Genomic DNA, 15,754 nt, shown 5'->3' on the forward strand with positions numbered 1-15,754 from the left:
TAAAGTTTGTAATTTCCACTCAGAAATATCAGACTTGATTTTATTTTACAAAAAATGTATCAACCCCTAATTATAATCCACGTAGTAATTCACATTTTCTGTTGCATCAGGATTATTTTCCTTCTGTAGCAAACTGGCTCAAATTACGATCCTACATCTGTATCATCGTTGAAATGTAAGGAATGCATAACCATAAAACCGTGGGGTGTGATTAAGGTAAAGTCTATATGCTCTGTTGGGTGGCGGCAGATACAATGGATGTTTTCAAACTAATTAAGCGACAGGGCAAGTGGCTGGTGGGTGGTGGCTGGTGGCTGGTGGCTGGTGGCTGGTGGCTGGTGGGTGGTGGCTGGTGGGTGGTGGGTGGTGGGTGGTGGCTGGTGGGTGGTGGGTGGTGGCTGGTGGGTGGTGGCTGGTGGGTGGTGGCTGGTGGCTGGTGGCTGGTGGGTGGTGGGTGGTGGGTGGCTGGTGGGTGGTGGCTGGTGACTGGTGGCTGGTGGCTGGTGGGTGGTGGGTGGTGGGTGGTGGCTGGTGGCTGGTGGGTGGTGGCTGGTGGCTGGTGGGTGGTGGGTGGTGGCTGGTGGCTGGTGGGTGGTGGCTGGTGGCTGGTGGGTGGTGGCTGGTGGCTGGTGGGTGGTGGCTGGGTGGCTGGTGGCTGGTGGGTGGTGGCTGGTGGGTGGTGGCTGGGTGGCTGGTGGCTGGTGGGTGGTGGGTGGTGGCTGGGTGGCTGGTGGCTGGTGGGTGGTGGCTGGTGGCTGGTGGCTGGTGGCTGGTGGGTGGTAGCATTAGGTCAACACTGTATGATTAACGAGGTAAATAATGCCTCACAATATCCCAGAGAACCACAACATTTGGCTGACTTCTTACCTCTCGGGCTCTGTTATAAAGACAATGTGTCATGGGTTGCTGGTGCTATTGGCCAACACCCTTGTTTTAATGTCATTTCCACCCTTCTTCCATCAGTTATTCAATCAGTTTATTTGTCTTATGTTTGCACTGTAGATGTCTGTTTCAACTGTGCAGTATTTCAATCTGTTTTCTGTCATTTGTATGTACTATATACACTGCTCAAAAAAATGGGAACACTAAGGGAACACTAAAATAACACATCCTAGATCTGAATGAATGAAATATTCTTATTAAATACTTTTTTCTTTACATAGTTGAATGTGCTGACAACAAAATCACACAAAAATGATCAATGGAAATCAAATTTATCAACCCATGGAGGTCTGGAATTGGAGTCACACTCAAAATTAAAGTGGAAAAATCCACTACAGAATGATCCAACTTTGATGTAATGTCCTTAAAACAAGTCAGAAAGAGGCTCAGTAGTGTGTGTGGCCTCCACGTGCCTGTATGACCTCCCTACAACGCCTGGGCATGCTCCTAATGAGGTGGTGGATGGTCTCCTGAGGGATCTCCTCCCAGACCTGGACTAAAGCATCCTCCAACTCCTGGACAGTCTGTGGTGCAACGTGGTGTTGGTGGATGGAGCGAGACATGATGTCCCAGATGTGCTCAATTGGATTCAGGTCTGGGGAACGGGCCGCCAGTCCGTAGCATCAATGCCTTCCTCTTGCAGGAACTGCTGACACACTCCAGCCTCATGAGGTCTAGCATTGTCTTGCATTAGGAGGAACCCAGGGCCAACCGCACCAGCATATGGTCTCACAAGGGGTCTGAAGATCTCATCTCGGTACCTAATGGTAGTCAGGCTACCTCTGGCGAGAACATGGAGGGCTGTGCGGCCCCCCAAAGAAATGCCACCCCACACCATGACTGACCCACCACCAAACCGGTCATGCTAGAGGATGTTGCAGGCAGCAGAACGTTCTCCACGGCGTCTCCAGACTGTCATGTCTGTCACATGTGCTCAGTGTGAACCTGCTTTCATCTGTGAAGAGCACAGGCCGCCAGTGGCAAATTTGCCAATCTTGGTGTTCTCTGGCAAATGAAAAACGTCCTGCATGGTGTTGCGCTGTAAGCACAACCCCCACCTGTGGACGTCGGGCCCTCATTCCACACTCATGGAGTCTGTTTTGACCGTTTGAGCAGACACATGCACATTTGTGGCCTGCTGGAGGTCATTTTGCAGGGCTCTGGCAGTGCTCCTCCTGCTCCTCCTTGCACAAAGGCGGAGGTAGCGGTCCTGCTGCTGGGTTGTTGCCCTCCTACGGCCTCCTCCACGTCTCCAGATGTACTGGCCTGTCTCCTGGTAGCACCTCCATGCTCTGGACACTATGCTGACAGACACAGCAAACCTTCTTGCCACAGCTCGCATTGATGTGCCATCCTGGATGAGCTGCACTACCTGAGCCACTTGTGTGGGTTGTAGACTCCGTCTCATGCTACCACTAGAGTGAAAGTACCGCCAGCATTCAAAAGTGACCAAAACATCAGCCAGGAAGCATAGGAACTGAGAAGTGGTCTGTGGTCCCCACCTGCAGAACCACTCCTTTATTGGGGGATGTCTTGCTAATTGACTATAATTTCCACCTGTTGTCTATTCCATTTGCACAACAGCATGTGAAATTTATTGTCAATCAGTGTTGCTTCCTAAGTGGACAGTTTGATTTCACAGAAGTGTGATTGACTTGGAGTTACATTGTGTTGTTTAAGTGTTCCCTTTATTTTTTTGAGCAGTGTATATATGCTTGTTTTGACCTGGCCATGCTTTCGGATACACCCTAGCTTGATAACCATTGTCCCATTTTTATCAATCAGTTTTTTTTGTCTTCTGTTTGTACTATAGATATGCCTGTTTCAACTGTGCCGTGCTGACAGATAGGCTACCTCTAAGTGTTCTTGACATTGTTCTTCCTTTATCTTTATGTAATTTTTTGTCTTCTGTTTGTTTGATATGCCTGTTTCTACTGTGTCGCTCTCGATTAATACATCTTCATTTAGTCTTCTGTTTGTATTATAGATATGCCTGTTTCAAGTCACGCTTTAGTCACGCTGAATCAGCGGATTAATAACAACAAAAGATCTGACCTGATCCCTTTGTCTTATTCCAAACCCTTTTCTCTTTGCTCCAGATGACCAACAATAGCCAGTGGTCACCATGATGACATCATATCAACTATTCACGCTGAGGGAAAGGTGAACTGTTCCCACTCATCTAAACACAGACTCAAATGGCACCCTATTCCCTATATAGTGCACTACTTTTGTTTACTAAGATGGTCAAAAGTAGTGCACTAAATAGGGATTAGGGTGCCATAAGTAGGGAATAGGGTGCCATTTGAAACGGAGCCATAGTGTTCCACAGGCATTATCCCTCTCTCTATGGCTTAAAGACGATACAGCAAGTTTTGTTATTTGGTTTTAGTGTTAAGTCACTTCTACATGCCTGAACAATGTGAGAGCTTGGTATTTCATGTTTAGAGTCTGTGGGAATCCATGAGTATGAAGTTGGCAAATGCTTAAAAAAACTGTCTCCATAAGGGAATACAAATAACATTAAGCCTTAGTAAATACTGTCACAATACTCAACACCTTAGCAACGTCAGCCTAAAACCAAATAGTGGCGTTCGGCGGTGGTCATATCATGAAGTCTACTTGATGAAGAAGGAAGCAAACCCCTCAATGATTTAGGTCCTGCTGTTCAGTCAAGTTAAGTGTGGAACTGTCACGGTCCCCCTCCTTGTTCGGGAGGCGTTCGGCGGTCGACGTCACCTGCCTTCTAGCCACCGCTTTCTCCTTGTTCGGGAGGCGTTCGGCGGTCGACGTCACCTGCCTTCTAGCCACCGCTGATCCACTTTTCATTTTCCATTTGTTTCGTCTGACACACCTGGTTTCAATCCCCTAATTACTTGTTCATTGTTTAGCCCTCTGTTCCCCCCATGTTTGTGAGTAATTGTTTGTATGAAATACGGTCCGTTATGTGGGCTCGCTTTATTGTATTATATTTGTTTATTTTGAGTAAATTACGCTTATTTACTCACATCTGGTGTCCTGCGCCTGACTCCTCTACACACAGAGCACATTACAGAAACAATAAGTAGAAAATAATAAAGAAAATAAAAGACAGGAACAAGATTCAATTATATCAGATTCTCTGTTTACAGGTGTTGTATCTTAATTTGACCAGTTTCTCACAGCAGGAAAATAATCCCGCAGCAACAGGAAATATTCATTATTGTGTGGCTTATATTTAAATGGACATTTTTGTAGGGGTTGATATTTTTTTAGTTAGAGCAAATTAAGTCTGAAATGTTCAAGTGGAAATTACAAACTTTAGATGCCTTTTTAAACTTTGAATACACTAGACATTTTGCATTTCCTGCAACAACAAGGTGATCAAATTAAGATTTAACATCTGTAACCCTAACTCTGCTTCGCCAACAGACCAGACCAAGAGATAACAGAGAGCATACATTGATATAATGACACAAGACTGATATAATAGTAAAGTTTCACTTTATTATCTAATAATCATTAAGATACAGAAGCTCTCTGTTGTCCCATTGCAGTGCTGTTTGGTTCACTCTGGCCCTTTGGTCCCTAGAAGACAAACAGTGCAAAGAGAAGGTTACTAGTGAGGGGGGTGTGTGTATGTGTGTGTCTGACTGCGCACAAGTTACTTTGAGGTGAGTGTGATGATATCAAAAATACTCACAGGTGATTGGTCCGATGGTAAGGGGCTTTTGGGAGGCCGAGGTGGAGACAGAGCGGGATATTCTTCTACCACAGTTCTGAGGAGAGAGACCAAAGACAGTCAGAGAGAACTGACCTTGAGGAGAGAGACCAGGGAGACACCAGACAATGATGCAGAAACACCAGGGAGACACCAGACAATGATGCAGAAACACCAGGGAGACACCAGACACTGAGGCAGAAACACCAGGGAGACACCAGACCCTGAGGCAGAAACACCAGGGAGACACCAGACACTGAAGCAGAAACACCAGGGAGAGACCAGACACTGATGCAGAAACACCAGGGAGAGACCAGACACTGAGGCAGAAACACCAGGGAGACACCAGACACTGAGGCAGAAACACCAGGGAGACACCAGACACTGAAGCAGAAACACCAGGGAGAGACCAGAAACTGAGGCAGAAACACTGGGGAGACACCAGGGAGACATCAGACACTGAAGCAGAAACACCAGGGAGACACCAGACACTGAGGCAGAAACACCAGGGAGACACCAGACACTGAGGCAGAAACACCAGGGAGACACCAGACACTGAGGCAGAAACACCAGGGAGAGACCAGACACTGAGGCAGAAACACCAGGGAGACACCAGACCCTGAGGCAGAAACACCAGGGAGAGACCAGACACTGAGGCAGAAACACCAGGGAGACACCAGACACTGAGGCAGAAACACCAGGGAGACACCAGACACTGAGGCAGAAACACCAGGGAGACACCAGACACTGAGGCAGAAACACCAGGGAGACACCAGACACTGAAGCAGAAACACCAGGGAGACACCAGACCCTGAAGCAGAAACACCAGGGAGACACCAGACACTGAGGCAGAAACACCAGGGAGACACCAGACCCTGAGGCAGAAACACCAGGGAGACACCAGACCCTGAAGCAGAAACACCAGGGAGAGACCCGTCACTGAGGCAGAAACACCAGGGAGACACCAGACCCTGAAGCAGAAACACCAGGGAGACACCAGGGAGACACCAGACACTGATGCAGAAACACTGGGGAGACACCAGGGAGACACCAGACCCTGAAGCAGAAACACCAGGGAGAGACCAGACACTGAGGCAGAAACACCAGGGAGACACCAGACCCTGAAGCAGAAAAACCAGGGAGAGACCAGACACTGATGCAGAAACACTGGGGAGACACCAGGGAGACACCAGACACTGATGCAGAAACACTGGGGAGACACCAGGGAGACACCTGACACTGAGGCAGAAACACCAGGGAGACACCAGACACTGAGGCAGAAACACCAGGGAGAGACCAGACACTGAGGCAGAAACACTGGGGAGACACCAGGGAGACACCAGACACTGAGGCAGAAACACCAGGGAGACACCATACACTGAAGCAGAAACACCAGGGAGAGACCAGACACTGAGGCAGAAACACTGGGGAGACACCAGGGAGACATCAGACCCTGAAGCAGAAACACCAGGGAGACACCAGACACTGAGGCAGAAACACCAGGGAGAGACCAGACACTGATGCAGAAACACCAGGGAGAGACCAGACACTGAGGCAGAAACACCAGGGAGACACCAAACACTGAGGCAGAAACACTGGGGAGACACCAGGGAGACATCAGCGAGACACTCAGTAGGACTAGAGAGAGGGAGATGAGTTGAGGACTAACCGGAGTGCAGGAGGAGCTCCTCTGGTCACACAGGCTGAGTCTGCAGTGCAGGAAGACGTCCCGGTAGTCCCCCTGGTACAGGAACAGCAGAGCAGAGAAGCGAGCCCTGAGAGACGAGCCGCTCTCCTCCACCCTCACCTGATGATGGTTGCTAGGGCACCTGTGACAGAATCATTTCACTCAGAGCATAGAAAAACTCAATTAAACACAATGCCTTCAGAAAGTATTCACACCCCTTTGACTTTTTCCATATGTTGTTGTGTTACAGCCTGAATTTAAAATGGATGAAACTGTGATTGTGTTTCACTGGCCTACACACAATACCCCATAATGTCAAAGTGGAAATATATAAATGTTTTAAATGTTTAAATGTTTAAATGTTTACAAATTTGTTAAAATGTTAAGCTAAAATGTCTTGAGTCAACCACTTTGTGTCAACCACTTTTGAACACAAAGTGTTCAACCACTTTGTTATGAAAGCCTTCATAAATTCAAGAGTAAAAATCTACTTATCAAGTTATATCCCTTTGAGCATTGTGAAGTTATTATTTACACTTTAGATGGTGTATTAATACACCCAGTCACTACAAAGATACAGGCATCCTTCCTCAGTTGCCGGAGAGGAAGGAAACTGCTCAGGGATTTCACCATGAGGCCAATGGCGACTTTAAAACAGTTAGAGTTAGTTTAATGGCTGTGATGGAAGAAAACGATGCGTGGATCAAGAACATTGTAGATACTCCACAATACTAACCTAAATCACAGAGTGAAAATAAGGAATCCTGTACAGAATACAAATATTCCAAAACATACAATCTGTTTGCAATAAGGCACTAAAGTAAAACTGCAAAACATTTGGCAAAGAAATTAACTTTACGTCCTGAATACAACTTGTTATGTTTGGGGCAAATCCAACACAACACATCACTGAGACCCACTCGTCATATTTTCAAGCATGGTGGTGGCTGCATCATGTTATGAGTATGCTTGTCATCGGCAAGGACTGGGGAGTTTTTTAGGATAAATAGAAACGGAATAGAGCTAAACACAGGCAAAATCATAGAGGAAAACCTGGTTCAGTCTGTTTTCCAACAGTCACTGGGAGACAAATTCACCTTTCAGCAGGACAATAACATAAAACACAAAGCCAAATATACACTGGAGTTGCTTACCAAGATGACATTGAATGTTGCTGAGTGGCCTAGTTACAGTTTTTACTTAAATCAGCTTGAAAATCTATGGCAAGACTTGTCTAGCAATGATCAACAACCAACCTGACAGAGCCTGAAGAAGGACTTTTTAAAATAAGGATTTTTTAAATAATAATGTGTCAATATTGTACAATCTATTTGTGCAAGGCCCTTAGAGACTTACCCAGAAAAACTCACCGTTGTAATCATTGCCAAAGGTGAGTCGAACATGTATTTACTCAAGGGGGTAAATTAGATATTTCTGTATTTCAGTTTCAATAAATGTGCACAGAAAAACACCACATTTTCACTTCGTCATTCTGTGTTATTGTGTGTAGATGGGTGAAACAAATACATATTTAATCCATGTTGAATTCAGGCTGTAACACAAAATGTGGAATAAGTCAATGTATGAATACAATTAGTATTTTATGTATTTAACCAGGTAAGTTGACTGAGAACACATTCTCATTTACAGCAACGACCTGGCGAATTTAGCCAGGACACCGGGGTTACCACCCCTACTCTTACAATAAGTCCCATGGGATATTTAGTGACCACAGAGAGTCAGGACACCTGTTTAACATCCCATCAAAAAGACAGCACATCACACAGGGCACTGTCCCCAATCACTGCCCTGGGGCATTGGGATATTTTTTTTTAGACCAGAGGAAAGGGTGCCTCCTACTGGCCCTCCAACACCACTTCCAGCAGCATCTGGTCTCCCATCCAGGGACTGACCAGAAACAACCCTGTTTAGCTTCAGAAGCCAGCCAGCAGTGGGTGATATGCTGCTGGGAAATAAATATTTAAATATTCATACAGAAAAACAGTTTTAGTAAATGGTCAGACACAACTCAAGAAGGCACAGACAGACCTGTTCTGAATAAGGACGTATCGCATAAGATCATCAAAGTTGGGGGTGTGAGTCGCGTAGCAATTCTCCAGCACCACCACCAACTGGTCGTATGTCTCGTCTACGGACACGCCCACGTGCAAGGCAGAGCCCACTGGCAGGAGGACTTCTCCAGGTGGGTACGCCTCTGTGAAGTTGGCGTTTCGATACAGAGACATGAAGGATTCGGCCTTGGCACCTAAACCTGAAACACCCTCCGTCCTGTCGAGAGGTGAACATGAAGCAACCAGATATGAGACAGACTCATCCTTGTTACTGACGTTTGGAAGTCAGATCTGTCATGGAATGATAAGACTAAATGTAGCTCATCATGACAGCTTGAGTTGATGATGAAGTTAGATGATGATGATGAGGAAATGAAAAACAAACAGTTTGGGAGGAGTAGGCCTACAAAAAGACTCAATCCTATTTCTCACAGCAGGTAGGGTTTGATGGCCACATCCAGGCTGCTCTCTGTCTCCAGGGGATAGGCACAGGAGAATGGAATGCTCAGGGGTTGGGAGAGAGAGTCGTTTCTTGAATTTAATGGGTAAACAAATAGGCTGTTGGAGTAGACAGCATGGGTGCTGTTGGTCTGGAGAAAAGACAAAAAAAGGTCATACGATAGATGTAATACATGCATGGCAGTTACTCCTCCATTGCATCCATTTTTGGGACAAACTGAGGTACCGTGTTCTCACCTCCAGAGTGTTTCCACAGCGTCCCTCCCTTCGCTCCACCTGGTACCACACCGTGCCGTTAGCCTCCTGGTGGGCGGAGCAACTGGGGTCGGCCAGGTGACCAGAGGAAGGATCCAGACGTCCGGCCTCCAGGTTAACCATCTGAAGACCCACCTGTATGAAGTTCCGCCCACAGACCAGCTCCAGAGCTAAAAACACACAAAACAAAGATATATGGATGAACTTCTGATCTTTGCTGTGGTGTCTCTGTTGGGACAATATTTACACCTCTTTATTTAGTTTTTCTTTAACACTCACCTTTCCTCTCACACCTCCAGTTGATCTTATCATCACTCACACAGGCGTCAAACACTCCACATGTAGAACACACCTTGGTGTTGACATCTAGAAGGACAGGAGGGAGAGGGGTAATAGATTTGATGTAGAACACACCTTGGTGTTGACATCTAGAAGGACAGGAGGGAGAGGGGTAATAGATTTGATGTAGAACACACCTTGGTGTTGACATCTAGAAGGACAGGAGGGAGAGGGGTAATAGATTTGATGTAGAACACACCTTGGTGTTGACATCTAGAAGGACAGGAGGGAGAGGGGTAATAGATTTGATGTAGAACACACCTTGGTGTTGACATCTAGAAGGACAGGAGGGAGAGGGGTAATAGATTTGATGTAGAACACACCTTGGTGTTGACATCTAGAAGGACAGGAGGGAGAGGGGTAATAGATTTGATGTAGAACACACCTTGGTGTTGACATCTAGAAGGACAGGAGGGAGAGGGGTAATAGATTTGATGTAGAACACACCTTGGTGTTGACATCTAGAAGGACAGGAGGGAGAGGGGTAATAGATTTGATGTAGAACACACCTTGGTGTTGACATCTAGAAGGACAGGAGGGAGAGGGGTAATAGATTTGATGTAGAACACACCTTGGTGTTGACATCTAGAAGGACAGGAGGGAGAGGGGTAATAGATTTGATGTAGAACACACCTTGGTGTTGACATCTAGAAGGACAGGAGGGAGAGGGGTAATAGATTTGATGTAGAACACACCTTGGTGTTGACATCTAGAAGGACAGGAGGGAGAGGGGTAATAGATTTGATGTAGAACACACCTTGGTGTTGACATCTAGAAGGACAGGAGGGAGAGGGGTAATAGATTTGATGTAGAACACACCTTGGTGTTGACATCTAGAAGGACAGGAGGGAGAGGGGTAATAGATTTGATGTAGAACACACCTTGGTGTTGACATCTAGAAGGACAGGAGGGAGAGGGGTAATAGATTTGATGTAGAACACACCTTGGTGTTGACATCTAGAAGGACAGGAGGGAGAGGGGTAATAGATTTGATGTAGAACACACCTTGGTGTTGACATCTAGAAGGACAGGAGGGAGAGGGGTAATAGATTTGATGTAGAACACACCTTGGTGTTGACATCTAGAAGGACAGGAGGGAGAGGGGTAATAGATTTGATGTAGAACACACCTTGGTGTTGACATCTAGAAGGACAGGAGGGAGAGGGGTAATAGATTTGATGTAGAACACACCTTGGTGTTGACATCTAGAAGGACAGGAGGGAGAGGGGTAATAGATTTGATGTAGAACACACCTTGGTGTTGACATCTAGAAGGACAGGAGGGAGAGGGGTAATAGATTTGATGTAGATTTGAACACACCTTGGTGTTGACATCTAGAAGGACAGGAGGGAGAGGGGTAATAGATTTGATGTAGAACACACCTTGCTGTTGACATCTAGAAGGACAGGAGGGAGAGGGGTAATAGATTTGATGTAGAACACACCTTGGTGTTGACATCTAGAAGGACAGGAGGGAGAGGGGTAATAGATTTGATGGAACACACCTTGGTGTTGACATCTAGAAGGACAGGAGGGAGAGGGGTAATAGATTTGATGTAGAACACACCTTGGTGTTGACATCTAGAAGGACAGGAGGGAGAGGGGTAATAGATTTGATGTAGGACACCTTGCTGTTGACATCTAGAAGGACAGGAGGGAGGGGTAATAGATTTGATGTAGAACACACCTTGGTGTTGACATCTAGAAGGACAGGAGGGAGAGGGGTAATAGATTTGATGTAGAACACACCTTGGTGTTGACATCTAGAAGGACAGGAGGGAGAGGGGTAATAGATTTGATCTGTTGACATCTAGGACAGGAGGGAGAGGGGTAATAGATTTGATGTAGAACACACCTTGGTGTTGACATCTAGAAGGACAGGAGGGAGAGGGGTAATAGATTTGATGTAGAACACACCTTGGTGTTGACATCTAGAAGGACAGGAGGGGAGGGGTAATAGATTTGATGTAGAACACACCTTGGTGTTGACATCTAGAAGGACAGGAGGGAGAGGGGTAATAGATTTGATGTAGAACACACCTTGGTGTTGACATCTAGAAGGACAGGAGGGAGAGGGGTAATAGATTTGATGTAGAACACACCTTGGTGTTGACATCTAGAAGGACAGGAGGGAGAGGGGTAATAGATTTGATGTAGAACACACCTTGGTGTTGACATCTAGAAGGACAGGAGGGAGAGGGGATTTAATAGATTTGAGGACAGGAGGGAGAGGGGTAATAGATTTGATGTAGAACACACCTTGCTGTTGACATCTAGAAGGACAGGAGGGAGAGGGTAATAGATTTGATGTAGAACACACCTTGGTGTTGACATCTAGAAGGACAGGAGGGAGAGGGTAATAGATTTGATTTGATAGAACACACCTTGGTGTTGACATCTAGAAGGACAGGAGGGAGAGGGGTAATAGATTTGATGTAGAACACACCTTGGTGTTGACATCTAGAAGGACAGGAGGGAGAGGGGTAATAGATTTGATGTAGAACACACCTTGGTGTTGACATCTAGAAGGACAGGAGGGAGAGGGGTAATAGATTTGATGTAGAACACACCTTGGTGTTGACATCTAGAAGGACAGGAGGGAGAGGGGTAATAGATTTGATGTAGAACACACCTTGGTGTTGACATCTAGAAGGACAGGAGGGAGAGGGGTAATAGATTTGATGTAGAACACACCTTGGTGTTGACATCTAGAAGGACAGGAGGGAGAGGGGTAATAGATTTGATGTAGAACACACCTTGGTGTTGACATCTAGAAGGACAGGAGGGAGAGGGGTAATAGATTTGATGTAGAACACACCTTGGTGTTGACATCTAGAAGGACAGGAGGGAGAGGGGTAATAGATTTGATGTAGAACACACCTTGGTGTTGACATCTAGAAGGACAGGAGGGAGAGGGGTAATAGATTTGATGTAGAACACACCTTGGTGTTGACATCTAGAAGGACAGGAGGGAGAGGGGTAATAGATTTGATGCGACTAATTGGAGTGCATTCCAGACATCTTGAATATTCTTGACGTCCTTATGAATCAGAGACGAGCATTGTACTATACCTGCACAGTAGGCCAAGTTGCATTGTGTTGGAGGGACAAACTTGTAGACATAGTAGTTTCCATAGCAGGCTTTAACATGGATGGGATTTACTCTAAAATGGCAGCATTCTGAGAACCAGTGTCCACAGACACCCCTCTGAACCACCCCGTCTAACAGCTGGGGATGAGGTTCTGTGAGCCACATGGGGGCAGCGGTTCCACACATGTACCTTTCCACACACCTCTCTGGCATCTGAACACTGGTGTCCCCAAGGAACAGGCGATACCAGCCCTGCCAGTTGATGCTCTGGTCGCAATGCTCGCCATTAACGTTGCCGTTGTTGTTGGTGGAACGCCAGGCATCATTCAGTACAGTGTAGTGCTGGCAGGGGTCTGCACAGTAAGATGTTCCACCAACACTGATACAGTCCTCTCCCACTGGACACTGTCTCCCCCCGCACTGAAACTGCACTGAACGGGAGTCACCAGGACTGGAGTGGAGGTCGTCTTCAGGAGGCCCCAGGCAGTTGAAGGATCTGGGGGTGTTCTCACAGACCTGAGGAGGGCTGCAGGGTTGGTCTGGGAGGGAACACTCGTCAACGTCCACACAGCCTAACTCCGTTGACCAGCTGTAACCTTGATGACAGCAGGAGCCGCCAGCGCAGAGCTTGAGGTCGTAGCAGGTGATGCCGTTGCCGACAAAGCCTGATTTACAGTTGCAAGTGACTAACTTGAATGAGGAAGACTCAACCTCTACCTCATTGTTGAGTAGAGAGGCAAGACAGGTAGCATGAGGGTGGCATGCCTCACAGCTGGTGACGACAGAACCTGTGAAGGAAACAACTACTATTGATTTTCCTTGAGTTAAAGCCATGGCTAATATCAAGGAGTTAGAGACCGCTACGGGACAGTACAGCAACAGAACAGTAAAACAATACAAATAACAATTATATGGAGACCACAACAGAATCAAGTCTCTTGACTTTTTGTGTATGTATCCTAAACTATTTTGTGTATCTGTTGCCTGGAGCAACAAAGAATGCATTTTGAATGAATTGTCAAATGAAATATAACAAAATCCCATACATATATATATTTGCAGATGTTAACAGAGATAATCTTCTCTAGATGTGTGACAGGTTAAAGGAAATATTCATAGCCTGTTATACATTAAAAAGTATTAGTAAATTCATAGTATGTGAGGATCTTAAAATATCTAAGGTTAAAAAGAAGATGCATTCAGTATTAGTTGATAGAGATTGATAACATTCATATAATTGTGTTAATTAAAACCTGTCAAAGTGTACGAATTGTGAGAGTAATGTGTAAACGTTATATTGATGACTTTATTTTGTGGTGCCTAAAAGTGTTCATCTTTCATCTACGAAATGCTCTTAATCTATGAGCCGGAGATCGATTGCTCTGGTCTCCACCCATATTCCTGGGGAAAATCGCGGTCTTTTCTCATTACACTAAAAGTTGAATTGAGAAAACAATACCGTATCACTCTCGTGATTATTTCTCCCCTGTTTTCAGGGGCGTAACAGATGCACTTACTCAATTGCATGTTGTTCAACCTTACCGGAGCTATCAGCTGTGATGGCGGGTATCAGCATTAGAAGTAGTAAGCCTGGCGTTATCAGAGGATGACCCATGTTACTGCTCGTCATGCCTTGAGGGTGTAAAGAACCAGATGTAAACCTTTTTCTAACAAAACAGAGAAATGTGGAAAGAATTTTATGACTCCTCTTTTATTAATCTACATATTCCACAGATTTCTTGAAGCACAACATTCCCTATGATGTAACAGTATCCCTTTCCTGCCGTCAAAGGACCTAGTGCCCTCATGGTTGAAATGTTATTCATACTTTTCATAATTAATAAAGACTGTTTTCAGAAATGTCAAAATGTCTACCAGTTTAGTTATATTTCGGTCTTCTGTGATGTATATAAAGTGTAATATCGGGATGCAAACTCAATGTGTAATACATTTCAACTCTATACCTGACATGGTACAGGTGTGTTATTTTGAACTATAACCATGTGTGTGAGGTGGATACTTTTGGTTTCAACGTAGATTTATTTAAGACTACCAAGAAATTCTCTGTGTGACCCTGAGTTAAGATTAATCAATAGTGTACAACTTGAAATTCTCTGTGTGACCCTGAGTTAAGGTTAATCAATAGTGTACAACTTGAATGCACACTTCACATTTAATGAAGTTCCAGATTTAAGTCTAGGACAAAAAGGCTTCTCAACAGTTTTACCCCGAAGCCATAAGACTCCTGAACAGGTAGTCGGACTATTTGCATTGTGTGCCCCCCCCAAACCCTCTTTTACGCTGCTGCTACTCTCTGTTTATCTTATATGCATAGTCACTTTAACTATGCATTCATGTACATACTACCTAAATTGGCCCGACCAACCAGAGCTCCCGCACATTGGCTAACCGGGCTATCTGCATTGTCCCACCACCAGCCAACCCCTCTTTTTACGCTTCTGCTACTCTCTGTTCATCATATATGCATAGTCACTTTAACGATACCTACATGTACATGCCTGACTAACAGGTGTCTGTATATAGCCTATATAGCCTACTCTTTTTTCAAATGTCTTTTTACTGTTGTTTTATTTCCTTACTTACCTACACACACACACACACCTTTTTTACACACCATTGGTTAGAGCCTGTAAGTAAGCATTTCACTGTAAGGTCTACTACACCTGTTGTATTTGGCGCACGTGACAAATAAACTTTGATTGCATGGCTAGTTTTAAAGTGCAGTTTTAAAGTGCAGACCCCTAAACTTATCATGAATACTATCTATTGCCTAAGAAACTTGTAAACTTACCTGTGTGCTTTGATGATGTGAACTGTCAATCTCTCTGTTTTTCTGACATTATAAACCCTGCCAGGACTACGGGGGTGTTCCAGACAGTGATGTGTGTGGAGTATGACATCATCGCTATTGTATATCGTTTCTGGGAAACAATAAATTGGGGTCATCAGATTGTAGCAAAGCAATATTTAACCTGACCTCAAACTACAAAGTTAACTAAATGAAAGGCTTGTCTATCTCTGTGTTATCTCTCTTTAATAAAATACAGTGTGCCAGGGACTGGTAGTCTTGGTGTTGCAGCAGTATGCATATACTCCAGAGGCAGCTTAGACCAAGGCCATGTGCTTGACTTCTTCTATAGTCTCTGATCCCATTCTACCTGTGTCCTCCCAACCTGTGACCACTCTTCC

At 45.3% G+C, this 15,754-nt stretch overlaps 1 protein-coding gene across 2 annotated transcripts; it reads right to left on the reverse strand.

The window, feature by feature from the left end:
• Nucleotides 1–4,408: 4,408 nt before the first annotated feature.
• On the reverse strand, nucleotides 4,409–15,462 carry LOC112237091 (uromodulin-like). 2 transcript variants are annotated; one of them, XM_042316101.1, is made up of 10 exons: nucleotides 15,357–15,462; nucleotides 14,087–14,176; nucleotides 12,526–13,332; nucleotides 9,395–9,481; nucleotides 9,098–9,285; nucleotides 8,834–8,991; nucleotides 8,379–8,618; nucleotides 6,312–6,471; nucleotides 4,625–4,700; nucleotides 4,409–4,509 (listed from the first exon to the last, which is right to left on the reverse strand). In XM_042316101.1, the coding sequence occupies exons 2-10, from the start codon at nucleotides 14,172–14,174 to the stop codon at nucleotides 4,490–4,492; spliced, it is 1,824 nt and encodes a 607-aa protein (XP_042172035.1). In that variant the 5' UTR covers nucleotides 14,175–14,176; nucleotides 15,357–15,462; the 3' UTR covers nucleotides 4,409–4,489. The 2 variants fall into 2 exon arrangements, with proteins under 2 accessions (XP_042172035.1, XP_042172034.1); XM_042316100.1 differs by having other exon boundaries at nucleotides 14,087–14,211; nucleotides 15,357–15,430.
• Between the last annotated feature and the right edge of the window lie 292 nt (nucleotides 15,463–15,754).

The sequence above is a fragment of the Oncorhynchus tshawytscha genome, unplaced genomic scaffold (genome assembly GCF_018296145.1).
Source record: "Oncorhynchus tshawytscha isolate Ot180627B unplaced genomic scaffold, Otsh_v2.0 Un_contig_465_pilon_pilon, whole genome shotgun sequence".
Taxonomy (NCBI): domain Eukaryota; kingdom Metazoa; phylum Chordata; class Actinopteri; order Salmoniformes; family Salmonidae; genus Oncorhynchus; species Oncorhynchus tshawytscha.

What these genes read in the sequence shown, in the direction of transcription:
- LOC112237091 (XM_042316101.1), bottom strand. Translation starts at nt 14,174, where the DNA reads ATGACGAGCAGTAACATGGGTCATCCTCTGATAACGCCAGGCTTACTA. An exon ending in GCTGTGGAAACACTCTGGAG is followed by an intron (nt 8,992 to 9,097) that starts GTGAGAACACGG and finishes TCTTTTCTCCAG; the next exon opens with ACCAACAGCACCCATGCTGT. An exon ending in GCCATCAAACCCTACCTGCT is followed by an intron (nt 8,619 to 8,833) that starts GTGAGAAATAGG and finishes ACCTCTCGACAG; the next exon opens with GACGGAGGGTGTTTCAGGTT.